Source organism: Embiotoca jacksoni, unplaced genomic scaffold (assembly GCF_022577435.1).
Source record: "Embiotoca jacksoni isolate LCO1_2020_lvr unplaced genomic scaffold, fEmbJac1.0.p SCAF_21, whole genome shotgun sequence".
Lineage (NCBI taxonomy): Eukaryota > Metazoa > Chordata > Actinopteri > Embiotocidae > Embiotoca > Embiotoca jacksoni.
Genome location: NW_027185352.1, coordinates 4,954,407 through 4,978,729, shown reverse-complemented (window position 1 = coordinate 4,978,729; position 24,323 = coordinate 4,954,407). Strand labels below are relative to the sequence as shown.

General features: G+C 46.7%; 3 protein-coding genes and 1 long non-coding RNA gene across 6 annotated transcripts in view; 1 reads left to right on the top strand and 3 right to left on the bottom strand.

Annotated features, from left to right (window-relative positions):
• osgep (O-sialoglycoprotein endopeptidase) overlaps positions 1–5,238 on the top strand; it is a 7,660-nt gene extending 2,422 nt beyond the window's left edge. For both annotated transcript variants that reach the window (XM_069156512.1, XM_069156511.1), the window contains exons 2-12: positions 130–249; positions 349–468; positions 1,373–1,548; positions 1,708–1,803; positions 1,902–1,951; positions 2,052–2,130; positions 2,284–2,349; positions 2,648–2,738; positions 3,427–3,502; positions 4,126–4,224; positions 4,389–5,238. In XM_069156512.1, the coding sequence (XP_069012613.1) occupies positions 135–249; positions 349–468; positions 1,373–1,548; positions 1,708–1,803; positions 1,902–1,951; positions 2,052–2,130; positions 2,284–2,349; positions 2,648–2,738; positions 3,427–3,502; positions 4,126–4,224; positions 4,389–4,428 (1,008 nt within the window). In that variant the 5' untranslated portion in view covers positions 130–134 and the 3' untranslated portion in view covers positions 4,429–5,238. The remainder of the gene's footprint in view (positions 1–129; positions 250–348; positions 469–1,372; positions 1,549–1,707; positions 1,804–1,901; positions 1,952–2,051; positions 2,131–2,283; positions 2,350–2,647; positions 2,739–3,426; positions 3,503–4,125; positions 4,225–4,388) is intronic.
• Positions 5,239–7,377: 2,139 nt separating this feature from the next.
• Positions 7,378–11,914, bottom strand: LOC138202484 (uncharacterized). The gene is made up of 4 exons (XM_069156510.1): positions 11,775–11,914; positions 8,946–9,707; positions 8,820–8,852; positions 7,378–8,341 (listed from the first exon to the last, which is right to left on the bottom strand). The coding sequence occupies exons 1-4, from the start codon at positions 11,788–11,790 to the stop codon at positions 8,292–8,294; spliced, it is 861 nt and encodes a 286-aa protein (XP_069012611.1). The 5' UTR covers positions 11,791–11,914; the 3' UTR covers positions 7,378–8,291.
• Positions 11,915–13,906: 1,992 nt separating this feature from the next.
• On the bottom strand, positions 13,907–20,803 carry LOC138202483 (zinc finger protein ZFP2-like). 2 transcript variants are annotated; one of them, XM_069156508.1, is made up of 7 exons: positions 20,705–20,803; positions 18,146–18,348; positions 17,945–18,037; positions 17,715–17,810; positions 17,496–17,606; positions 16,819–16,960; positions 13,907–16,079 (listed from the first exon to the last, which is right to left on the bottom strand). In XM_069156508.1, exons 1-7 carry the CDS (start codon positions 20,739–20,741, stop codon positions 14,596–14,598), a joined length of 2,166 nt encoding a protein of 721 aa, XP_069012609.1. In that variant the 5' UTR covers positions 20,742–20,803; the 3' UTR covers positions 13,907–14,595. The 2 variants fall into 2 exon arrangements, with proteins under 2 accessions (XP_069012609.1, XP_069012610.1); XM_069156509.1 differs by having other exon boundaries at positions 13,910–16,079; positions 16,837–16,960.
• Positions 20,804–21,179: 376 nt separating this feature from the next.
• LOC138202691 (uncharacterized) lies at positions 21,180–22,964 on the bottom strand. Its single transcript, XR_011178664.1, has 2 exons — positions 22,773–22,964; positions 21,180–21,878 (listed from the first exon to the last, which is right to left on the bottom strand). It is a non-coding gene; the product is annotated as an uncharacterized lncRNA (long non-coding RNA).
• Positions 22,965–24,323: the final 1,359 nt, after the last annotated feature.

The window sequence follows — 24,323 nt, the reverse complement described above, 5'->3', positions numbered from 1 at the left end:
ATGAGGGAATTAAAGGGAAAACACTCTTTAACAAAACTACTTTTTTTGCGGCGTATTTATTTTTTTTAACAAGAATGCGTCAGTCTTACCTGCATGTTGTATTTCCCCTCCCTGAAAACAGATTTCCAGCTGCCATGACTGTAGTAATCGGGTTTGAAGGCAGCGCCAATAAGATTGGCATCGGCATCATCAGAGATGGTGAAGTGCTGTCCAACCCGAGACGGACCTACATTACACCTCCTGGTCAAGGTCCGTTACAGTTCAGTTCAAACACACATGTTTTGGTGACAGAACAACATGCAACAATCCTTCGTGTGAAGATGACGGCATCTTATTTTTCCACATCAGGTTTCATGCCGAGTGACACAGCCAGACACCACCGAGCTGTTATACTGACCGTCCTGAAGGAGGCGCTGGAGCAAGCGGGGCTGAAACCTGCAGACATCGACGGCGTGGCGTACACCAAAGGTAACGTGAAACCCTGCGTGTTTCTTCATTCAGTAAAAATAAGATTTGAACAAAAGCCGAGCTGTGAGTGCGGGGGCTCCTCCACAGCTGGGGGTGCGGGGGCTCCTCCACAGCTGGGGGTGCGGGGGCTCCTCCACAGCTGGGGGTCAGTAATTACAGATGAGGTAAAAAAGGGAGAAAAAACAAAAAGTTCACCCAGAGGAGCCCTTGGTGAAACCAGCATCAGGTGTTTTTACAGCCTCCAGTTTGCAGTTCATTTTAATTTCAATTTAATTTATGTTTCCTAGTTTCTGTCCAGTTCAGCTGCACTCGGCCAACTTGAACTTTAGTTCCTTTAGTAACCAGTTTTCTCCACTTCAGAGTTGGTGTGAGGAACTTTCAGATCCAGTCTCTCCTGTAATCATGCGTGTTGTTTAAAAACCCCCTTTTGAAGCACCGTTCAGAGTGTCACAGTACAGTAAAACTCTGACATCCATTTAATGGTAGTCTTTATTTTCCCAGGTCAGTAACAACGGGGGATTCAAGCTTCTTTGCACGTCCGGTAATTTGCAGATTACATGTAACAGCAAAGATGAAAACAATGAAATAATAATTATTTCCACTTTTACTGTTATAAAAAGTTGCAGTTTCTGCTGCCTTAAAATCTATTTGCAAGGATCTGGCCTCATACACCGGATATATGCAGAGAAAATCTGCTTTCAACATCGACCGTAAAATGATTGCCCCGGCCCTGTTAACATATTTCATCACTGACCTTTGTGATCGAACAAAAGGAAAGAAAGTTGTTCAAAGTAGAAGTTGTACTGATAAAACATCAACACTCCGAGAACTCGTGACTCCTGTCAATCTGAAGCCGAATGTGAGTGTCGCTCACCTCGTCGTCTCTGTCGTTGTTCTCCTTCAGGTCCCGGTATGGGGGCGCCCTTGGTAACGGTGGCTCTGGTGGCCCGGACGGTCGCCCAGCTTTGGGGGAAGCCGCTGCTCGGGGTCAACCACTGCATCGGACACATCGAGATGGGCCGACTCATCACCGAAGCCAACAACCCCACGGTGCTGTACGTCAGCGGCGGCAACACACAGGTTGGTTTCATTCCTGATGAAACGCTTCCAGTCTGCTGGATTATTTGGAGTTTGGTTGTTCTTGTTTTTTTTCCCACAGAGCTTCTGCACTGCACCTCCCATCGATGAGTCGTCCATTTATGACATACGCGTGTTTCTACTTTTGGTCTCCCCGTGCAGGTCATTGCTTACTCCGAGCGGCGGTACAGAATATTCGGCGAGACCATCGACATTGCTGTCGGTAACTGTTTGGACAGGTTCGCCAGAGTTATTAAGGTTTGTGTTTGTGTTTTTATGACATCAGCTGTCTGCTTTTTACTGTACGGGATAGATGTGGGTTCAAACATGTTCTGATGACCTGCTTCTCCTGCCAGATCTCCAACGACCCCAGTCCAGGCTACAACATAGAGCAGATGGCCAAAAAGTGAGTACGACCGTGAAGTAGCTTCATTGGATCGTTGGGAAGGGTCGTTTGCTAAATACGTTTCTGTTCATACGACTCTGCTTTTTGTCGACACTGTCAGAGGGAGTCATTACGTGGAGCTGCCGTACACAGTGAAAGGAATGGACGTGTCATTTTCAGGGATTTTATCGTTTATCGAGGTGAGTGGTTTCATCATCCGTGGAACTAATTACTGTCAGTGAGTGGCATCATTGAAATATTGGATTTAATTCTCTGAAGGCTACAGTTTGGTGTCAACTACTCCGTCATCCCCCCGTTTCACGATCCAAACACTTTTCTCTTTTCCTTCATAGGAAGCTGCTAATAAGATGCTGAGCTCCGGTCGGTGTACAGCAGAGGACTTGTGCTTCTCACTTCAGGTACCACGAACCAGTTCGTGTGTGATGAGTGCTGCCCTGCATGGTGGATGTGTGTCGCTCATCACACACACAAAAATAATAATAATTACCAAAAAAAAAGATGTATGGAACCATTTTGTAGGCTTAAAGGCTTCCATTCCTATCGGGAGATAGATGAAGATATTAAGAATTGTGATTAAAAGATGGAACCCACAAGCTAAATGAAAAATAGTTCCTGCTGAATTTTCTGTCAACCAACTTCTCCAGTGGGGATAATAAATCAGTGATGCCCGGCGCTAACAGCTCCGCCTCTCTGCAGGAGACGGTGTTCTCCATGCTGGTGGAGATCACCGAGAGGGCCGTGGCTCACTGCGGCTCCCAGGAGGTCCTGATCGTCGGGGGGGTTGGCTGTAAGTCCATCAGGAAAAAACAAACCGGTTGGAACAGCTGGAAGGTCTCAGGAAGCTCAAATATTAACAGCAAATGTCCTGAAGTGAGATTTGTATTGAAGTTCATCAATCGTAGAGGAACAAACGTAGAACAGAGGAGCCTGATGGAGTTTACGGTTGTAACACACACTATTTCACAGTTTTAAAACCCATTGAAATCGGAGTCTGACGGTAGATTTGGTTCTGTGAAAGAGCACTCAGAAAAGCTGCGACACAAATATTCTCTTTTCTGGATTCGACAATCTCCAAACAGTGCAGACATGTTAGCAGATCAGCGGTAGCACATACAATCTTTGTGACTAACAAAACATCCCTACTTGGATGTGTTCGTATCATTTTTCAAATTGGGCAAAAAGCTGATTTCATAGAATATCACTCCATAAAATGGAAACGATAACAAAGACACTCGTGTTGTTTTGTCAAATCTAATTTGGTTTAATCCATAAAATGTATTTCACCTCAGACTTTAAAAGAGAAAATGTCATCTTGCAGTTTTTATTTCCCCTTTTGGGAAAATGAAACGAGCTTCCTATTAATCTTCTCTCCACAAGTACGTCTCTTCTTTATGATCACCGTCAGGTCACGAGGGGAAAAAAAAACATTCAGAGCCGCAATGTACCGACGTTCTGACCCGCCGTTTGTTGCCCAGGTAACCTGCGTCTGCAGCAGATGATGGAGGTGATGTGTGAGGAGAGAGGAGCCAAGCTGTTCGCCACAGACGAACGGTAAACACGCTTTCATTCGCCGCTTTCACTTCGACACCGACGGGCTGCAGGAACTCGGACCGAAAGCCGAGCGGCAGAACGAGCTTCGTACCCGCCGGAGTTTCGGGACCGAACCAGCCGGCTCGCCGTCTGATGAGTGGTACTCTTGAGTCGGCAGCACTTGTGACTGAAAAGCAGTTTATAGTCCACGAACACGTCTTCAACCTCCCAGACTGCTGACGCTCTCACTTCACTCAACCGTCTGTTAACGGTTCATCACGTCTGCTTCGAAGGTGACGGACGGTTTGACGGTCGTGCAGCTTTGTCCTCCGCGCCGAGTAGAAAATAGTCCGATGTGAGGTTTTAATGCGACGGATGCATGTCGGATATAAAGTTTCAACTCTGATGATTTTAAATGCTTTAAAAAGAAAAAGAAAGCGGAGCTGTTGAACAGAACGACGACGTGCTTTACAGACTGTTGTTGTAAACGGCCCCGACGTCCCGAGCCATCAAACCCTTGTGTGGTGTGATTACGTAAAGAAGACCAAGCTGCCTTCTCTTCGTCACGCGACGTCGCTGCTGACTTCCTGTCGTCGAGGCGACGTGGCACCCACCTTTTTTTTTTTTTTTTCTCCCCCCTTCAGTTTCTGCATAGACAACGGAGCGATGATCGCTCAGGCCGGCTGGGAGATGTTCCGGTCCGGTCAGGTGACGGAGCTGGAAGACTCGTGGATCACGCAGAGGTAAGACGTCACACCGCCGCCGATTTGGTCTCTTTACGATCTTTGTTCTCGTCTTCCTGGACGCCCTAACAGTGGCGGCGTGGTAAAGATTTTGCCGTCGCCGGGGAGGCGTTCGGCATGAAAAAGCGTGTTCCGCAGCAACAATGAACTTCCGTCTCTTGCAGGTACAGAACCGATGAGGTGGAGGTGACGTGGAGAGACTGAGCGACGCAGCGGGCGTGTTGAAGGTGCGGTACGACCCGGCCTTCAACGGGACTCCGGCGGCTTTTACTCCGTCAAATGAAGCGTCTCGGTGGAAAGGGAGTTGCAGCCGGTGGTCTTCGTGTTCGGTCTGCGCCTCTTTAAGCTGCAGCTCGGTGATAATTCAGTGTTCCCGACGATGGCCGCGTGACGGTGAACCAGAACGTACAGCCGGACCTCCACCAAGTGAAACGCAGCCATCTTTAAACCCGCCCGAGTTTTCTCCGCCGTAACAAGTCCAAACGTCTCCCGTTTACGACGTGGACGCCGTGAAAAGACATAAAGCATCGATGTCTCGACCCTCCTGATGAGTTCTGTGTATTTTAAAGTCCGATGTCGCCTTTTTCCTCTTGTGTCACGGAGCTCCGTTAAAACACACCACGGCCTCGTTTTCCTACATGACGACGACGACACGCTGCAGAAACACACGGTTCCTCCTGTTGCAGGAATGTCCGCTAAAGACGACACAATCCAGCTGGACAAGGACATGACAGGCAGCTTCATCTAATTTAAAGATGTACCTCTCCAGTCCAGACGAGGTCGTCACCATGATATTAACATTCGCCCCCACTAAGACCTCGCTTTGATGATATATAAATGTCATAAAACTCGAGTATGACGTTTTTATGACTTTTTGGATGATGCAGGGGTCTTCAACGTTTTTCAGGCCAAGGACCCCCAAACTGACAGAGCGATGGAGCAGGGACCCCCGACTATATATATTGTATAAAATTGTGTTTTATATTAAACTGGGCCTACTGCCATGTACAAACATACCTTGTTATTGTATCTTTTCAAATAATATTGCAGCGTGCGTCCTTGTGTCTGGGATCTTAGTCAGCTGGGCACTGAATAGGCTCTCGGCCAATCACGGGGAACCTGACAGAGCCAGCCTGTAACATGCCGCCTTATGATTGGCACAGCAGCGATAGGGGCGGGTCCTCCTCTTTGTGCTCAGGAGACTTGGAGGGACATGTCCAGGTTAGTCTCCCGCTGTGAGTGAACCGGTGTCCATCTTGAGAGCTCTTTCTGATTGAAAGATAACATCTTCTGCCTCCATTTATCCGTTCACTACAATATGTTGGATTCAATTTATGGAAAAGAAATTGGGGGACTTTTTTTTTTTAAATGTGAAAAATTGTCGAATCAACCAAAAATGTAACGGCCCCCTGCAGTACCTCCACGGACCCCCTCTGTCCTGTAGTATGACTTTTTTTTTTTTTTTTTTTTTTTATCATATTTTGGAAGACATGACTTCCGTTCAAGTTATGGAAGGCAACACAGGTGCAGCTGTCAGCGTTGTTGTCTCCAGTCTGAAGGTCACAGGTTCGACTCCCACCTGGGACAATCTATGTGGAATTTCCATGTTCCTGCAAAACTACTAACCTAAAAGTAAAGTTTGTTGTCCATAATATAAATGACTATCTTATGCATGTAAATGTAAAACATTACATACAAGCAAAAACATGCAATCCTCCACACAAAAACTTCCAGGCCCCTTATCGAATCCAGAGAACATATATATATATACATATATATATATATATACACATATATTTATATACATGATTTACTGTTCAAAAAATATATATATATTACTTCTACTTTTATTACATATCATTTCCATTTCACTGTCCACAGAAAAAGATGACGATGACGTCACGGACGAAATGATCACAGGACAGTATGTTGTCCAAATTGTCATTAAAATGTAATATGACCATCGTCATCAGTAAAAACTTTGCATTCTTTCTTCTCTACTTCAGAAACCTACAAATCACAGAGAAATATCAGCGATAGAAGTCAACATGTTTGTAGCAGGTCTGTGACGTGTAGCAGGTCTGTGACGTGTAGAGCAGGTCTGTGACGTGTAGCAGGTCTGTGACATGTAGCAGGTCTGTGACGTGTAGCAGGTCTGTGACGTGTAGAGCAGGTCTGTGACGTGTAGAGCAGGTCTGTGACGTGTAGAGCAGGTCTGTGACGTGTAGCAGGTCTGTGACGTGTAGAGCAGGTCTGTGACGTGTAGCAGGTCTGTGACGTGTAGAGCAGGTCTGTGACGTGTAGCAGGTCTGTGACGTGTAGAGCAGGTCTGTGACGTGTAGCAGGTCTGTGACGTGTAGCAGGTCTGTGACGTGTAGAGCAGGTCTGTGACGTGTAGCAGGTCTGTGACGTGTAGCAGGTCTGTGACGTGTAGAGCAGGTCTGTGACGTGTAGAGCGGGTCTGTGACGTGTAGAGCGGGTCTGTGACGTGTAGCAGGTCTGTGACGTGTAGCAGGTCTGTGACGTGTAGCAGGTCTGTGACGTGTAGAGCAGGTCTGTGACGTGTAGCAGGTCTGTGACGTGTAGAGCAGGTCTGTGACGTGTACGTTGTACAGCGGGAGCCGCTTTTGTTTCCCGACAGCAACTGGTCACCCGGTAGAAACAGTTGAGTGACGAGGTCAGAATGAATGTTACAATCATATCTCCAATATTTTTACATCAAGCTCTCGGGATCCCAATCGTAGAATTGGAATTGCTGACAAGATGACTTTTGTTATTATTTGAAACGGCAATAATGTTCATCTCACTTCAGCAGAAGAACGAGCGATGAAAACACTCGGTGGTTTGACTTTAGAGGAACTGGGTCTGGAGCCGTTTTGTTGACAAAGCTTCGTGTGATTGGACGTAAACCAGCTGAAATTGTGCTATTGGAACAAACTATCAATTATTTGTGCAGTTATTTGGGGAAAATAGTTTGGTGTCCCAGATTTCCAGCTGCCGTGTCTTCAGATACGTCATCAACTACGTCACCAGACAGTTTGCGTCGGGAGGAAAAAAAAACAAAAAAAAAAACCCTAAAAGAAAACGGGATTTCATCCGACGTGGTGGAGTCTGAACTTCCTGTGCTCAAATAAAGACGGACTAATTTGGGTCTTTTCAAGTTTATTCATTTTTATTAAGCAATACTGTTCTCTTACATTCCTCCTCCTCCAGTGTCATTTATTTTTAATTCAATAAATTCTTTTCAAAAAAAAAAAAAAAGAAAAAAAAAAGAAAAAAGAATCAACATACTGAACATGGTGTTGTCCCTTCTGGATTCATGAGTAACACTCAACCGACGGGGGACCGAATAAAACCAAAGAGGAACACAGCATTAAGATCTGACGTGTAAAGGGTGAACTCTACTGTGCCTTTGACTACACCCTTCTGTAAACTGGAGACACGCGTACAGAAGTCCTCTGCAGACATTAACAATAAAACTGAAGCAGGTACAAGACATTCTTCTGGTTTAGAATTGGGGGGAAAAAAAGGGGGGAAAAGAAATCTCTCTGCAGAGGGCGTCTCGCACACACGGATTGGTCACAACGGAGGTTTTAACAAAGTGCTTGATTGACCACTCGCTTTACAGAGGACAAAACTGTTTGATAAAACCGCAGCTTTCAAAAGGGAAAATTAAATTACAGCTCCTCAGAGATTGTTTTAAAAAGAAGAAAAGAAAAGAAAAGAGCGGCTCTACACGTAGAATCTAAAAATGGGAACGAGGCGATGGAAACAGGTGATTAATTAAGGCAGGCTTTCTGTAAGGCGTTAAAAAAGTCCATTGCTGTAAGATCTCAAAGGAGTTAGTCCAAAGTGTCTCAGTGTGGCTTTTGTGTGAAGACATCATCCTGAGTGCAGTGTGTGTGTGTGTGTGTGTGTGTGAGAGAGAGAGGGAGAGAGAGAGAGAGAGAGAGAGAGAGAGAGGGAGAGCGAGAGAGAGAGAGAGCGAGAGAGAGAGAACGGGACTCCAAAATGTGTCCGTCTTGATGCGTTTTAATGTGCATGTAGGTGTGCTGTGTTTCACACTGCTAGGCCGGGTGCTCCTGGGTGTCCTTGTACCAGACAACACGTACTGGATCTGAGAAGGAAAACAAAACATGATGACGCGACCTCATCAGACATCATGTGGAGCGACTCACAAGTTGTTCCATCAGCTCGTCACTTTAAAGCTTCATCGTAAAGAGTTTTGGACTTTTTTTTTTTTTTTTTAACCGCCACGCACTCTGAGCCAATCAAATCGAAGCTATAAATGGCCACAAACCAGTTCGGCTTCTGATTGGCTGCCTTTATTGTATGCTGTGAAATTGATTTTAATATCAGACATGAAGACTTTTTGAACGTTACCATGGTGACAGTAGCAGGGAATGACCCCTTTACAAAAGCTCTGAACCATCATCAACCATCAGCTGCACTCAGAGAAACATAACTTACAAATTAAAAGGTTTCCAAAGTGGACGTGATGACAAAATACTGTCGACTGTTTCTACCCGCTCTGAGGAAGCCCCTCCCCCAACATGTCACACCAGTGTTGGATGTTTCGCGTCGAGTCAACTCACCTTTTTTCTGTTTGTTCCGAACGGTGTTCCATTCTGTGGAGAGAAAACAGGCAGATTATTAACTAATTACAATATTAACATTGAATTATTTGAGGGTGAAGGCAGACCAGACCGGGTCTCACTCACCTCTACTGTGATAATTCAAAGCCTCCACTAGATGGCGACAGCTGAGCAGCAGCTTCCCGTTGCTCTCGTCCACCTCCGCCCGTGTGATTGGGGTGACGGAGGCGGCGACCGGAGCGGGAGCGGCTTCCGTGTCGAGCTGGAGGTCCGCGGGATGTTTAGCGTCTGTGGGCAGGAGGGCGGCGGCGGCGGGGAGGAGGGGCCCGTCCGCGACCGGCCTCGCCTCGCTGATGAAACTTAGACCCCACTGGTTCTGGAGCAGCACGCCGATGGCGGGGCGGTCCTCCTCCAGCGCGCCGCCCGCCGCTCCCGCCTTCACCTTGGAGGCGTAGCTGACGGCGGGCTGCAGCTTGGCGGGACTGTCCTGCACCGGGAAGGCGGGCGGCGGCTTGAGCAGCGACAGACTGTCCTCCACCCACCTTTCCTTTTGGGTAACCTTCTGCGGTCGATCGCTCCCTCGGCCGACCCCCTTCTGACTTTCCCTGCGGAGGCCGCGGCCTTTGTGCTGCGGGCCCTTGCGCTCCTTTTCCCTGCGGAAGCTGAAGGCGTGCGCGTGGCCCGAACCGGCCGGGTCGCCCTCGGGTAAAAGCTGCCGGTCACTCCCGGAGATGCAACCTCCACCCCCGCCTCCTCCTCCACAGTTGCCCGAGCCGGGAGACAGGCGGCGGTTCCGAATATGTGGCTCTGAGTTGGTGGCTGAAACGAGGACCGCTGGATCGCACACGCTATCGGACTCGCACACGGTGTTGCTGACTTCCCATGTACCTGAAACAGACGTGTTCACAGCAGTCAGATGTCGCTTCTTTAAAAACACTCACGTGTGCGTTGCAGCCCGGCTGGTTTACGAGTGTCGGCGGTGCAGTCGGAGCAACGGAACCGTCCTACGGGACCGAGACCGCCGCGCCGGCTTCTCGCCTCGTGGTAATCTTAACGGGCGCTTCGCTACGAGACTCTTCGCTCGGCATCGGCCGGTAAAGGATCTTTGCGCTCGGCCGGGTCGTGCAAACAGCCGGCGGGCCGATGACACGTTTCGTGCGACTGCGCTGCGGCTGAACAACGGCTCTCCGTCTCGGAGCCTTCGGGCCGAGTTGTGCAGAAAAGAAGAACAAGACGAGTCCGACGTGAACATCTGGATCTTGAAACGTGGAGATCTGCTCCTTTCTCTTAATTGAAAGACTTCGGACCAACGAACGTGACCGATTAGATCGTTTACTTACAAGTTACCGACCCGGTTTTGTCCCGAGATTACAAAATCGATGTAATCGTTACGGATACCGGAGACACAATACGCATTCAAATCAAAACGTTGACGACATTCTTTTGAGTGAAAAGAAGATGAAATGAATTGCGGTCTTTCCACCGGAGGAATGTCTCCGGCCTGCAGAAGTCTCGTCTCTGACGAGCTCGCTCGTCTTCGGTCCGCAGATCGACTTCATTTGAGGAAACGCGCCAACAAGGTGTTTGTGACACGAGACGAGGCGCTTAAAGAGAGTTCAAAGGAACTGAACCGGTTGATGTTTCCACCTTCACAATCACAGATTTGACCTGAACGCAAACCTGGTTTGAGGTTTTAGTTTTAAATCCACATACTCGATGTGTTCTGGTGGCCGCGCTTTAAAAACAAAAACATCTGGATCTTAATTCAAGTTCCATCGAAGAACATTGTAAACAGCAGTGATCCGTTTTTGTGAGGTTTAAATTTCTACTTTACATTTAGTTTTCAAAAACGTTCAGCTTTGTTGCTCAGTTTATAATTTGTAATGATAATTAAAAAAAAAAACATGAAAAAAGTAATCAAATGTCACGAGTTACATTAGGATGATGACGTCATTAAAACGATGACTTTATATTACATTTAACAGAATATATTACATTTCTAAAGTTACCTTTTACAACACGAATCAACACGTTTCAGTTTTGTTGTTTTTAAAGGATTTATGTTTTAATTAAAGCACAATTTCTGTCCTGTCTGCCGCAATTAATCGCAGCTTCCAATATTTCGCCGCGTATCTCTTAATCTGTGTCCCAATGTCCCACTGTCCCACTCCACTGTCCCACCGGGGAAATAACACGAGACCGCCGACGCGAGTATGTTGGTACTTGGAGTCTTTTTTGTCCACGTGACACCAGGATCATTTCTAAAGTTGGAGATCCTGAGGAGACAAAAATAAATTAGATATAAAGAAGAAGAAGGGGGGTGAAACCCCCTAAAACGGGCTGCTGGTGTCCCACATCTGTGCCGAGGAGCCGCCGGCCCGAGCAGCGTGTCCCGCTGCGGAGCGCCACATTTCAAAGAGCTGGTGAGACACCTCGGTGAGACACCTCTGTCCCCCGGAGACAGACTCACGGGCAAGGGCGAGGACTTCTAACTCAAAATAACCCTAACCCCCGGTCCCGACGCGACGGACTCTCCGGTACCGGAACCAGAACCGTGAGCTCCTCTCCGGGTCGCGTCGCTGCCCGCTAACAGGACGGCGCCGGTTAGCCAACTTTAATTAGCAGCGTCACGGTGCGGCGAGTTAAACTCGACGGTTCCGCTCGCGCCGGGACCCCCCCCCGGCGGGGGGACCCCCCCGTCCCCCGGCGAGGACTCCTGAACGACCGCTGTCGTCGAGAAAGCGGCTCTTATTCCTGACCGCACTGAAAACAAACGACCAGCTAGCTGCTACGCTAGCCGAAGTCAAAGTTTCGTAACCCCCCCCCCCCTCCTCCTCCCCCCCATTCAAAGCGGCGACACTGCTAGCATTGCTGCTAACACCGCGGCGAGATAAACACCACCTCCGGCCCTGGAGGCTCCGGCTCCCCCGCGTGCGGAGGTTGATATAAACGCACCTGTTTTGATATGCATGTCTTTTCGCTGTCCGAGTCGCGGGAGCTTCAACCGTTCACCAACTTTTTGTTTCCAGCTTCAGGGACGACGGCTCGCTGCTCGAGTCTTGCGCGGCCACCACCCGGAAGCGACACGAGAATGTGGGTGGGACAGGAAGTCCCGTCATATAAGCGGTCCGGCGGGAAACTCGGGAGGGAGTTTTAATATTCAAACCGCACCGACCACGTGGTCACGCGGGCGCTCCGTCTTGGCAGGGTGTGGTAGACCGGTGGGTAATAAAAAAAAATAAAAAAAGAGCCACGTTGTTTAATGGTGATGATAGACATAATATTTAATACTGTAAGTACATCGTATATTATTGCGCAACTCTTACCTGTGGAACATTTCAACTTAATACAAGACATAATATTTAATCTAGGGGGGAAAAAAAAGGGAGACAAAATTGAAAGTGACAGTGTCACATTATACAAAGAAAATGTCATGACGGCTCAGTCACAAAGATGAGAGGTCACATGAAGCAACCTATAGGCTATAAATATAGCAACAACAGCAAACGCAAGCAAATCATATTGGAGTTATTTTTAAAAAAAAAAATTTTTATACACTTTATTAATCCCAGAGGGGAAATTTCTTCACTACAGCAGGGGGGGTCTCAGGGGGGAGCTGCTGCAGCAGGCTGCCACTAGCGCGGCGCCAGGTAACCTGACCTGAGGTGCATGTTTTTGGATGACGGGAGGAAGCCGGAGAACACGGAGAGAACCCACGCAAGCACAGGGAGAACATGCAAACTCCTCACAGAAAGGCCCAGGACCGGATTCAAACCCGGAACCTTTTTTTTTTTGCTGTGAGGTGACAGTGCTAACCACTGCACCACCGTGCCGCCCAAGTTACCTGTTTTATTTAAATTAGGCACCACCAAAGTAAAGATCTGCGTTTTCTCTCCCAGTGAAATGACACAAAATGTGTCTGTCTTAACTCAAGGTCAAGGTGTTGCAAAAAGATTATTGTTTTTTTTTGTCCCTCACTATAGAGACAGACGTTATGCTTCTTCAGGCCTCTACAAATCATTTAAATCATATTTAAAGCTCAATCACAATATCACAATTGACTGAATTTGTATGGGAAAAAAAGATGTAAAACTTCACTTACCATCTAACAAATCTGCTCCAATGGATCTAACCCACATTTTTATCATCCAGACCGGGCTTAAGACGGCACAAACTTTTGAACCTTTAGCCGTCTTGGCTGTGCCGTGCATTAATCCTACCAACCTGTGTTTACTGTGTGAGAATAACTCCACCAGCCATCATTACATAATCTAATTGCCCACGGATCAGATCAGTGGTCATGCAGGTGCAGCCAGACAGACAGTGCGTGAAGTAGTTTCTATCCGTCAACGTCCTCCTTCTAAAAGAAACGAATTCTTTCATTTTCTTGAATGCAACGATCTGTAAAAAAAAATCTTTTCATATTAACATGAGACATTATTTCCAGCAGTTGAATGAGTTGGTCGATGTGTGAGCTACTAACTGAATATTAATGAGAAATGTAACAAAAGCTCACCGTGGCTGTGAGCGGTTTCCCTCCAAAGCCAGTGGTCGATGAGTGGAACCATCTTTATTCATTTCTCTGACCTTACTCCCCCGATACTCTTTTGTATCGTATTCTCCTTCCTTTGGATAGTTGTGTTACTCATCCCTCGTGTCTCGCCGTCTTCTACCTTGTTTCTCTTTTGTCCATCTGTTTCAGACGCTTCACTCTCTGTCTGAGTCTCTCTGCGTTCATCACGTCCGTGAATCTTCGTTTTCTCTGCTTCCTCTGTGGACGGTTTGGCCTCATTTCTGGTCCCGTGTCTCTGCCGAGCTCCCGTCGTCCTTCCTCTTCTTCTCTGCTCGGTCCTGCTCTTTGACTTCAGAACTGTCCTCCGACTGTCCTCCAGATTACCCACCTCCTCCTAGAACGTCCTCACGGTCACTAAGTGTGATCAACCGTCTCGGTCTTCTTCTCTCCCTGTTCAGCTCAGTGGTATATCATCATCATCTGTATAAAAATATCATTCCTAGATAGTTTTATGGGCTTCATTAACATCCTCTCAACCTTTCAACCCTCCGCTCGTTCAGGAAATTTGGATTTGGTCATTTTTGTCACTGCAGCAGGGTGTTTCCTGGTTTCTGGAGGGTTGAGGTGCCGTGGTAGCGGTAGAGAGTGGTGATCAGTTATTTGACTAAAAACAATCCATTTTCACGTAATTTGGGATAATTTTCATACATTTTTTTATTTGAAAATGCAGCCTGCTAAAAGAATATGAATCATTAGCTGCAGTGGCTTATGGGTGCTGTTAAAAGACACCTACTGGAATACAAGCGCACAAATATACTCACATATTCTCTTGCTTCTTTCTTATTTGTTGGGGCAAATTTTTATTTGAAATACAGAATCATTTTATTTCTTCAGGACCTTAAAACTACCCACGGTCAGCGTTTGGTCGGGATTACGAGAGGCAACACTTCCCACGAGACACTGTAGCTCTCCTTGTTTGCTTGGATCTTTTTCCATATTTCATTTTTAATGCTCTTATTGTGAGCTGCTTTCAACCACAGCATCTGCTCATGTTACGTCTGTTTATTTGAGTGTCTTGATTGTATTTGCGAGCCAAAATCAAACATTGCAATCTTCACGAAACCAGACAGAACCGCACTTTTCTACAGACGAGTTTCATGCACCGCAACTTACCACGACAATAAACTAAAAAGAGAATTGATTAAAGACAGTTTTTTTTATTTTTCTCGTGTTCGAATCGGGACATCGTTATCTCCCGGCGGCTCAAAGGCTCAGCGACTCCATCACTACGTCTTTCTCCACGTGCGTGCGCACGTGTCTCTTGAGCCTGGTCGACGTGGAGAAGCTCTTCCTGCAGAACAGACAGCTGTGCGGCTTCTCCCCGGTGTGCGTTCGGACGTGCGTGTTGAGGTCGGAGGAGCACCTGAACCTCCTCTCGCAGTAGGAGCAGGGATACGGCCGCTCTCCCGTGTGGATGCGATTGTGCAGCAGCAGCTCCCCGGAGGTGAGGAAGGTCTTCCCGCACTGGGAGCACTCGTGCGGCCGCTCGCCCGTGTGAGTCAGGTTGTGCCGGACGAGCGAGGTGGACTTGGCGAACCTCTTCCTGCAGCGGGCGCACGCGAACGGACGCTCGCCCGTGTGCGTGTTGAGGTGTTCGCTCTGAGCGCGCTTGGTCTTGAAGCTCTTGGGGCACTGAGGGCAGCTGAAGGGTCGGAGGTCGCTGTGGCTGCGCTGGTGTCTCACCAGCTCTCCGTGTGTGAGGAACGTCTTGTCGCAGGTGCTGCAGAGGTACGGCCTCTCGCCGGTGTGGATTCTCTCGTGGCGCGTGAGGCTGGCCAGCTGCGTGAAGCTCTTCTCGCAGTACGAGCACCGGAAGGGCCGCTGGCCGCTGTGAGTCAGCAGGTGCCTGTTGAGGATCTGGAGCTGCGTGAAGCTCTTCCCGCACTCCGCGCAGGGGTACGGACGCTCCCTGGTGTGGATCTGCCGGTGCTTATTCAGAAGCCACACGTGTGTGAAGCTCTTCCCGCACTCGCAGGCGAACGGCCGCTCGCCCGTGTGTTTCATCTGGTGCCTCTTGAGGTCCGACGCTCGGCCGTAGATCTTCTCGCACAGGGAGCATTTGTACTGACGCCTCACCACGTGCCTCTGCCGGTGCCGGAGTCGGTCCAGGATGCTGCCGAAGCTCTCGCCGCATTTCTGGCATTCGTACCGACCCGCCCCGTTCTCGGACGCCTCCTCTGCCACCACCACCTCCGTCGTCAGGTCCAGCGGAGGGTTGCAAGTCTGGCCGCAGGCCGTTCGCTCGAAATGCAGCTTGAGCAGCCCCATCTGGGTGAAGCGCTTGCCACACTGGGAGCAGAGGAAGGGACGCTCCCCCGTGTGAATGCGCTCATGTCTGGTGAGATCCCAGGAGTTCTTGAAGCCCTTCTTGCATTCCTTGCAGGCGTACGGGCGCTCGCCCGTGTGGGTCCGCTGGTGACGGGTCACGTCCGAGGCACGCGTGAAGGTCTTGCCGCACTCCTGGCAGGTGTGCGGGTCGGGCCGGTCGTGGATGGGGAAGGGCTGCGGGAACTCCGGGCGCTGGAACTTCTTCTTGGGGGCGTCGGCCGCCTCCGCGGCCCGCTGCAGTCTGCAGTAGCGCTCCGGGTGGCCGTGCTCGATGTGCTGCAGCAGGTAGGACTCCTGCATGTGGAAGAACGGACACTCGGAGCAGGCGAAGACCTGGGTGGACATCTCCACCGTGGTACCTGCGCACAACACAGAAGATAATATGGTGCTCGTTGTTGTTGTTGTTGTTGTTGTTGTTGTTGTTGTTGTTGTGTTGTTGCCCGAAAACCCGGCTAACGTTGTTGTTTCTGGTCTTTAGCTGTGGCTCTCCTACAGGACCGTTATAAACGGGCTAAATCTGAGAACTCGTATTCAGACCGGTCATCTTTATGATGTCCATCCATACAAAAACAAACAAGATAACAAGTGAATATTTTGATTGTGTCTGAATACTGCTTGTTAACCAGGTGAACAGTGTTTCAATCCGCGCTGCTCCATGATGAAGTCACTATTTTATGATCACATGCAGGTTAATGACAAAATAAGAGAAGTGTTGTCTTGAAGTTGAATTGCTACACATCCCCATCTGAGCAGATTACATCATCACTCTCCTAAAGCTCAGTTTGAACCCTAAAACACGATGTAAATGTTTTGTAGAAGCTTTTTTTCACCTCTCCTGCACACGCTCCAGTTTATTTGGGATTCATGTCCACGTGAGCAGATGTAGATGAGCAGATTCATTCATATAACAACATTTTAAAACAAAGTGACAGAGTGCTGCTCAGGGAATCCAAACAGAAAAATAAACAACATACCGTATATGCGTAACAATATACGGAAAGGTGAAATATTAACAGCCCCCGTTGCAAGGAAGGAAATTGAAAAAAAAAAAGAAGAAGGTTTTGAGAATTTGTCGATGCTGCTCACAGACAGACATACCCGAGGTGTGTCCTTTACCTTGTGCGCCAAGGTCCTCGAGGCTTTTGTGGTGTTGCAGCAGTGACTTCAGGTCGTCGGGATCGGAGAGCGCCTGCAGGCAGTCCTTCAGCACCGAGGGGCCGGCGGTCAGCCAGGAAACAGTCTGTTAGTTAAGGAAAGAAAACCTGTCAGTACCGTAGACTGTGGCGTCAGCAGGACTGAGGAAGTTTAAACTCATCAGACACTCAGATCAGATGGTGAAGTGTCACCATATCAAGTTTATTTCTAATGCAGACAATTAATCATAAAAAATACAAAGATACAGCCACTCATACAGGTAACATTTCATCCACTACGACTTAGTTCTACTCAAAAACAAAAAGATCACCACAACTGGAGCTACTGCGAGCTGGTTCCTGACCAATACTATGATAATGTAAGAAATTCAAAAAGCACATTTGGTGCATATTACTTTTTGACATGCACACTTCAGGATTTCAGAGGTTTTTTGTGATTGTTTCTAAAAAAAAAACTAAAAAAAAAATTGCTTGATTTTTGTAGAAGCTTCTCTCAAATATTGCAAAGCAGTTTGTAAAGTTTTGTTTTTGAGTCAATTTGAACAAAAAATTGCAAGTTCAGAAAAAAACCCACCATTTTGTTTTTAGCCCCCTACCAATGAAGAAAGAGTCATTTCCTACCTGACCGAGGTCCGGCACCGGCAGGAGTCTCTCCAGTTTGGAAAGAAACTCCCACACCAGCAACTGCATGTCTGTGTCGTAGCTGAGGCCATATTCTGTTGGAAAAACCTCCTGAGAAAGACAAATGTTGGGAGCTACTCAGAAACACACAACAGGAACTAACATGCGAAGTGCATCTGTTCAGAAAGCCAGCAAGGCTTCATGTAAATCAGCCCTCACCTGGTAGAAATGCTCCCGCTCTGCCGGGTCTTTCAGGAGTGTTTGAGTTAGTTCCACGAAAATGGCCTCTTCCGCGTCCACCTCCGCATCCCCGCTCTAAAAGAAACCATTAGAAGCCATCACATCAGCGCTTCACGTGACCCTCGGCGGCTACAAACAGCAAGAGAACGGAGTGACGTCATGTTAGGGAACTGGAGTTTGACAGATGTGAAACCACTGCTCTCACGTACTCCGGTGTATCCCGGCGGGCGGATTCGCTCCAGGTGAGGCTGTATACACCAAATGTTGGCCGTTTCCTCACTTCTGCACAACTCCAGAATGATCTGAAAAGATGCAGGAAGAAGCGAGAGGTGTCCACTCGGTGAGAGCGTGAACACCTTGTTGTCATGGAGTAAGACGTTACAGGACGACTCTTTTTGTAACTTACTCACTTTGGCTCGCAGGCGGAGGAGCAGCTTCCCTCGCTGCTTCGGGTTGAGCAGGTCGGGGACGGTCGCCGTCACCAGCGTCACAAACTCGTCCAGCTTTTCGTAATCGAGGACGTCCCTCCGCTGAGCCACCTGCCACATGGCGGCCGACAGCAGCCGCAGAGGAGGGACGAGCAGCCTCAGGGACGACAGGGGCAGGAAGAGATCTACACAGACATGGACGCGGAGGGGGACAGGGTCGTGATGCGGCCTCTTGTGACTTGCCGGTAGACCACACACACACACGCACACGCACACGCACACACACACACACACACGCACACGCACACACACACACACACACAGGTGAAACTATGCAAACACATGACTAAAACATGTTCATTTAGTGGTACGCTATAGATTAAATTAAAGGGAAAAAAAAGAGGACAATTCTAATTATTTGTAATATTTTATTAGAAAATGATGACTGGATATGTTCACTGGTGATTAACGACAAAGTGCAACACAACCATGGTCCACTGGCCTCATACAAACGCTGTTTCAGTCACCTGCAAGGATTCCTCTGGTATGGAAACATCCCAGGGACCACCTGCTTGCCGAGGACTCTCCGATTCAACGTACAGAGAAGAAGACGTGTCCGTGGGCACAAGGCGACTACGGGACATATCAGAGCAGCAACAGACCAGCTGCTCCAACCAAGTACCAGAGTGGAAGGCAACAGGCAGGAGATGTATTATCTCCCCCCCCCCGTCACAGAGACCGAGGCCCCAAAAACTACCGAACAGAAACATCACAGATGTAAACTGCTGGTTCACAGATGAAGAAGAAGCACACATGACGCAGGGTTCAAAAACAAGGAGGGTCGCCCAGCTTCAACAGCAGAGAACCAGCGGTGAGCTTCAGACACCGTCACAGAAACTGGAGGTCAGACCGTGACCAGGACTTCTCCCCTGCAGGAGCACTGAGGAGACACCGGGCCGGCCATCGCCAAACACTCCCCATGAACGGGTCCGGGGCAGGAGGAGTGGAAACACGGAGCAGTCCCACAGGGGCAACAGCACCACCCGCTGGAGAGGAGCCATGCCGCGCTGGGAACACGCCCAACACCAGAGACGTCATCCCAAACAAAGAGAGACGTCATCCCAAACAAAGAGAGACGTCATCCCAAACAAAGAGAGACGTCATCCCAAACAAAGAGAGACGTCATCCCAAACAAAGAGAGACGTCATCCCAAACACCAGAGAGGCCACTCGGCATCCCAGAAGCACAGCAATCACTTCAGGATGAACAGCTGGCATGAACAAAACAACCACTGACGACTTTTTAGCAGCCAATCACGAGGCTGACAATTACCATGCCGACAGAAATGTTGTTTTACGTGTAAATACTGCATTTAACAAATCAACTATTTAGATCGTTAGAGCTCAAAATAAAAACAATGGATTTTACACAGTGCCAATTCTCAGCTTTAATGAAAAGCTCATATCGATATGGTGAGATAAGACTATTTAAAAACAATGTGCCCAAAAATGAGGGGTTCAGTATTAACTATATACACCTGCTTAACATCTGCTGGGCAGTTGTGTAGATTAAATGTTAGTTCACGCACAAGAGATGTTTCTCACTCCTGTGTATTAGCTATATAAAAAAATAAAGCACTCTTAATTATTTGAGTACAACATAATACAAAAATGATGAACAAAGTGTAAAAGTAGTTGCGGTGTTAGTTCAATCATCTCAACGTGGAACAGCAGACGATCAAACTTCTGTGTCCACACAGCTGCTTTTTACAGAAGCCATCCGTAACCGATGACTTCTTCACATTGACTTCAAAAGTTATTTCACTCTCGTTCATTTGGAATAATTTGGACCTTTTATTTACCTTCAATTTGAACCACTAAATGTTAAATAACTTGAAAAAGAGGAACATGTGTTGTTCCATTTTGTTCACACTCATCACACACTGCTCATGTCCGTCTCTTCCAACTCCACATAACCAGACTTCCCCAAGTGTCCAGTATTGGCATTAACACAAACATCTGTGCCGCCATCATCATCATCATCATCATCATCCAGATGCCGGTGTGTCAGGGTCCGTGAACGCCTCAGCTCAGGGGCTAAACATTATGGCAGCCAGTGAACACATCCTGAGGTCTGTTATCATCGTAGAAGTTACAGGACTTTGAGGAATTAATTAAAATGTTACATTAATATTCATATTTGACAGGTTAACTAGTAATCTGTGACTTATTCAAATAAATAAAAAATAAAATAAACCGTCCCAACACAGTTGTATCTGGAAACATCAAATAAACTAGATGGCTCATCCGGCCTCCTTCATCTTATGACAGTTTTCTATTTCATCAACATTACGAAGACCATGTTGTTGCCCGAAGGGCGAAATCAATCCGCTGCACCACAAACAATCACCACAACAACAACAACAACAACAACAACAACACACACACAGTCACTGCTGTTAGCTGCGGCTACGAGCTAACGAGGCTCCACGAGGCAGCTTCCTCGCGACGAAACGATTAAAACACTTCCGCAGAGACGCACCTGTGTTTGTGTTTTCCACCTGACGGCAGCTTTCCATGTCGGACACTCTGCGCAGCCACTTTTAATGTTCACCGACAAACTGCCGGAGTGTTGCAAAAATGTTTAGTTTCCTCCTTCAAGAGCGGAAACAACGTGAAACGCGTTATTTTCAAAATAAAAGTATCACGTTGCAAAACTAAAGTTTATTTCATAGATACCATGAAAGAGGAAGTAAAATGTATATTAATAGTAAAATGCCTGTCAAGAAGCTAGTAATTGGCTGATCCTTGAGGGAAACATGTGCTCTTAAATAAATAAATGTCTTTCTATCAGGTAAACTTAACACCGTGGTAATGGTTGGTAGTTGTGTATTGTAAATAAATATATTAACCAAATGATTAAATGGACATTAGACTATACTGAATTTAGTTAAGTCTTAAATTATAATAGAGATGTAACAGGTTTACAATGTCAAACTAAAATCAAATGGTCAACATTTAATAGGTGAGCAAAACACTTTATTTGCAGTATGCTGTAAGCAGTAAGACTTCAGTGTGCTGGAATGTCCTCCATGTCCTCCATGTCCTCCGGTGTCTTTACAGGCCCCACTAAATTCATCAGATGGTTTACAATGGCAGAACATACATTTCCAGATGTAAGACCGCTCACTTTCCAGGACTCAAGTGCTCATCAGGTCAACGGGGACATCGGAGACATACAGCTGGAATACCTCAAATAGAAGCTGTGTGAATAAACTCTGTTACAACGACGACTTTACCAAACCACTGAGCAGATCTAATCCACTCGGTAACATTTAGTTTGTGACGCTTACAATTTGCATGTTCATAATTTTACATTTGATAAAAGTTTAAAGTCTTCGTGTCACTTTTCCAACAATACAAATACTTCAAATTTCCCCCGTAGACTGAAACGTCATGAACCCATCCAGGCAGAGAGAGAGAGAGTCCACGCCTGCTGACGGCGGGTCACGGCGGGAAGACGTTCTGTGGTCCGGTTCTCCGAGATGAAGGCAGGATGTAAAACCTGCAGTTTAATGGTCCAAACCGTGGAAACTTGAGACGTGACGTCCAGTGACGTGACTTTAAATTCATTCAAAGCTGGGTTAGCACTCCTGACGGCGGGGCAGGACCAGCGCTCCATGTCTTCAAGCGCCAAAGTCCAGGAGACAAAAACCCTGTCACAAAGACAAGTACTTTAAAAATAAAGGTGTAACTCCAGCAAAATAAAAATAAATAAAAGTACATGCGAGTTCTGATGTTAATGAGGGAAACAAGTTGACTGGCAACTATATAAATAATTCATTGTTTGGGTCATTCCCAACAAAATAACAACCAGTTGCTTGTTCCAACAAATTTGAGGTCCAGTTCCTTTTTTTTTTGTCCCGATACGACAGTAAATACATTTTGATTAAGGACTTCTGTTCACACAAAACGACCCATCTGATGTGATCTTTGAAATGACAACACACATCAACCTGTTTTGTTACATTCTGTGACTAAAAGAGAGGACAGTGACTTTGGAAATATATTTTCTAGCAGCCCCCGAAACACTTTTGCCAACCTGACAAATGAAGGAATGTGTTCACAAAAACAACATTAATGTGTTTGGATGGGGAAAACAATTAATCTGTCACATCAATACTTAGCATTATACTTGAATTCATGACGTATCACGTACATAAAAGCATTACGTTTGAATTCATTATGTACATCAAAGTATTATATATATATTTATATAATGTTTTCCCTTCATCCAAAACGCAGTCTGTTGTCTCAGTGACGTCACGTTCGATGACGTCATCACAAAACAGCACCTTTTCTCTCTGTTCGTCTTCACTAACAGTTCAACCTACTGTAACTGCGACCTCAGCACTCATTATAGACGAGCTCAAGGGTTAGAGGAATTGAACTGGCACCCAACTCCACCACTGTCGATCCCCAAAGCTGCAGGAATTAAAATCGTTGAATAAATTCCTCGTGCGTTTTTTTTTCCAGAGTGACGTCAGCTCAAGTAGTTTATCAACTTCCGTAGCCGCCCACAGCTCGCTACAAACTCCTCCGCCACGTACCTGCTTACGGGACGACGAAATACATGACGAGGAAAAACGCGATGTCGAAGAGGACAAACAGCCAGAAGTCAAACCAGTAGGAGTGTTTGGGTAAGGAGACCGGAGCTCCTTTAGATTTAAACAGGTCTTTTCCGGACTCGGCCGCGGGAGTCGCGCCGCTTCCCATCGTTGCTGTTGCTGCCAGACGCGAGCTCCCCGGAAGAGCACACAGTCCTTCAAAATAAAATCACCGGACGTCTATTTGAAAGCTGTAACTTCCACCGTTTTAGTTGGTCTTTCTTTCAATTGAAAACAGGACTTGTGACTTTTTTTTTTTTTTTTAAAGCTAACATGTCGGTCTGTTTACTGTTGAATTCTCTGATAATTTGCAGACCATTACCTTTTGATGAGTAATATGCTTTTACACTCCAAACACTAGATGTCAGAAAGACATCAGTCGTTACCCTCTGGGCTCTTGTCCCCTCATTCTCCAGTACGATGCTATTTTAATGTCATAATAAGTAATAACCAAGTAATGATATATATATTTTTTTAAATAGGAAATGGCTAATTTATCTTATATCTTTGATGTCCATGCTGGAAACGATTTGTTTTTTTTACTGTAACGTTCCAACTAACTCTATATCTATTGATATAGCTGCTTGGTTGTCAACTTAAAGTAATCAAACTGCTGGTAGGTGCATTTATTTATGTATTTGTGCACGTTTTTATGATGGACTATGCTCTCTAGAGTTGAACATTTGCTTCATTCGAACCAAAACTTTCAAGTGTGGCACCATCGTACCACTATCGTCGATGTAACAAAGCATTTTTCTTGCATTCAATAGTAGTCGTTGTCCTATTTAATTGGGGATATTGAATATAAAAAAGGTAAATATTAATGACATCCCCTCATAAAAATAATATTATACTATGTCTAAGTATTTTTCTCAATGGATACCATTACTTACTCTTGAGAAGAGTTTGTGTCTGGTCCCCCACCTCTGGTGCATGGACTTGTCACTCCAACAGACAAAGATATTTACAAAGGACACAAACGACAAAAACTCAGCATATTGTTTGCTTGTGTGACACCAAATACCATTTATTAGGGCTTTACAAAGACTACAAAATCCTCCAGATGAGTTAAATCACTGTCTCTGTCTATTTACATGATATGTTACATACAAATGTACAAAATATAAAACATTTAAGGACAAATGTTTCACCCAAAAAGAAGAAAAACTTTCTCTCAAACCAGAGTAAATGCTATGGTCTTTAACTGAGATGTAACTGCAAAGTGTAAGTGGGAAAAATTACCGTTTGATCATCAACACTATGGTGTACACTGTTAACGGTGTCAAACCTCTGGTAGCTTGGGAACTAATGGCCTACAACGGGAGTGTAGATAGGTTGGACGGGTGTCAAGTGTAGGTAAGGAGCCACCTGTAACCACGGCAACTACCCCCTCAGCATGCAACTTACACACCCTCGCAGATATAAGGGCGGCCGAGTTGGCCGCAAACACGTGCGAACCACCGGCGGCTTGGCTGCCGAGACACGTGTGAAGCT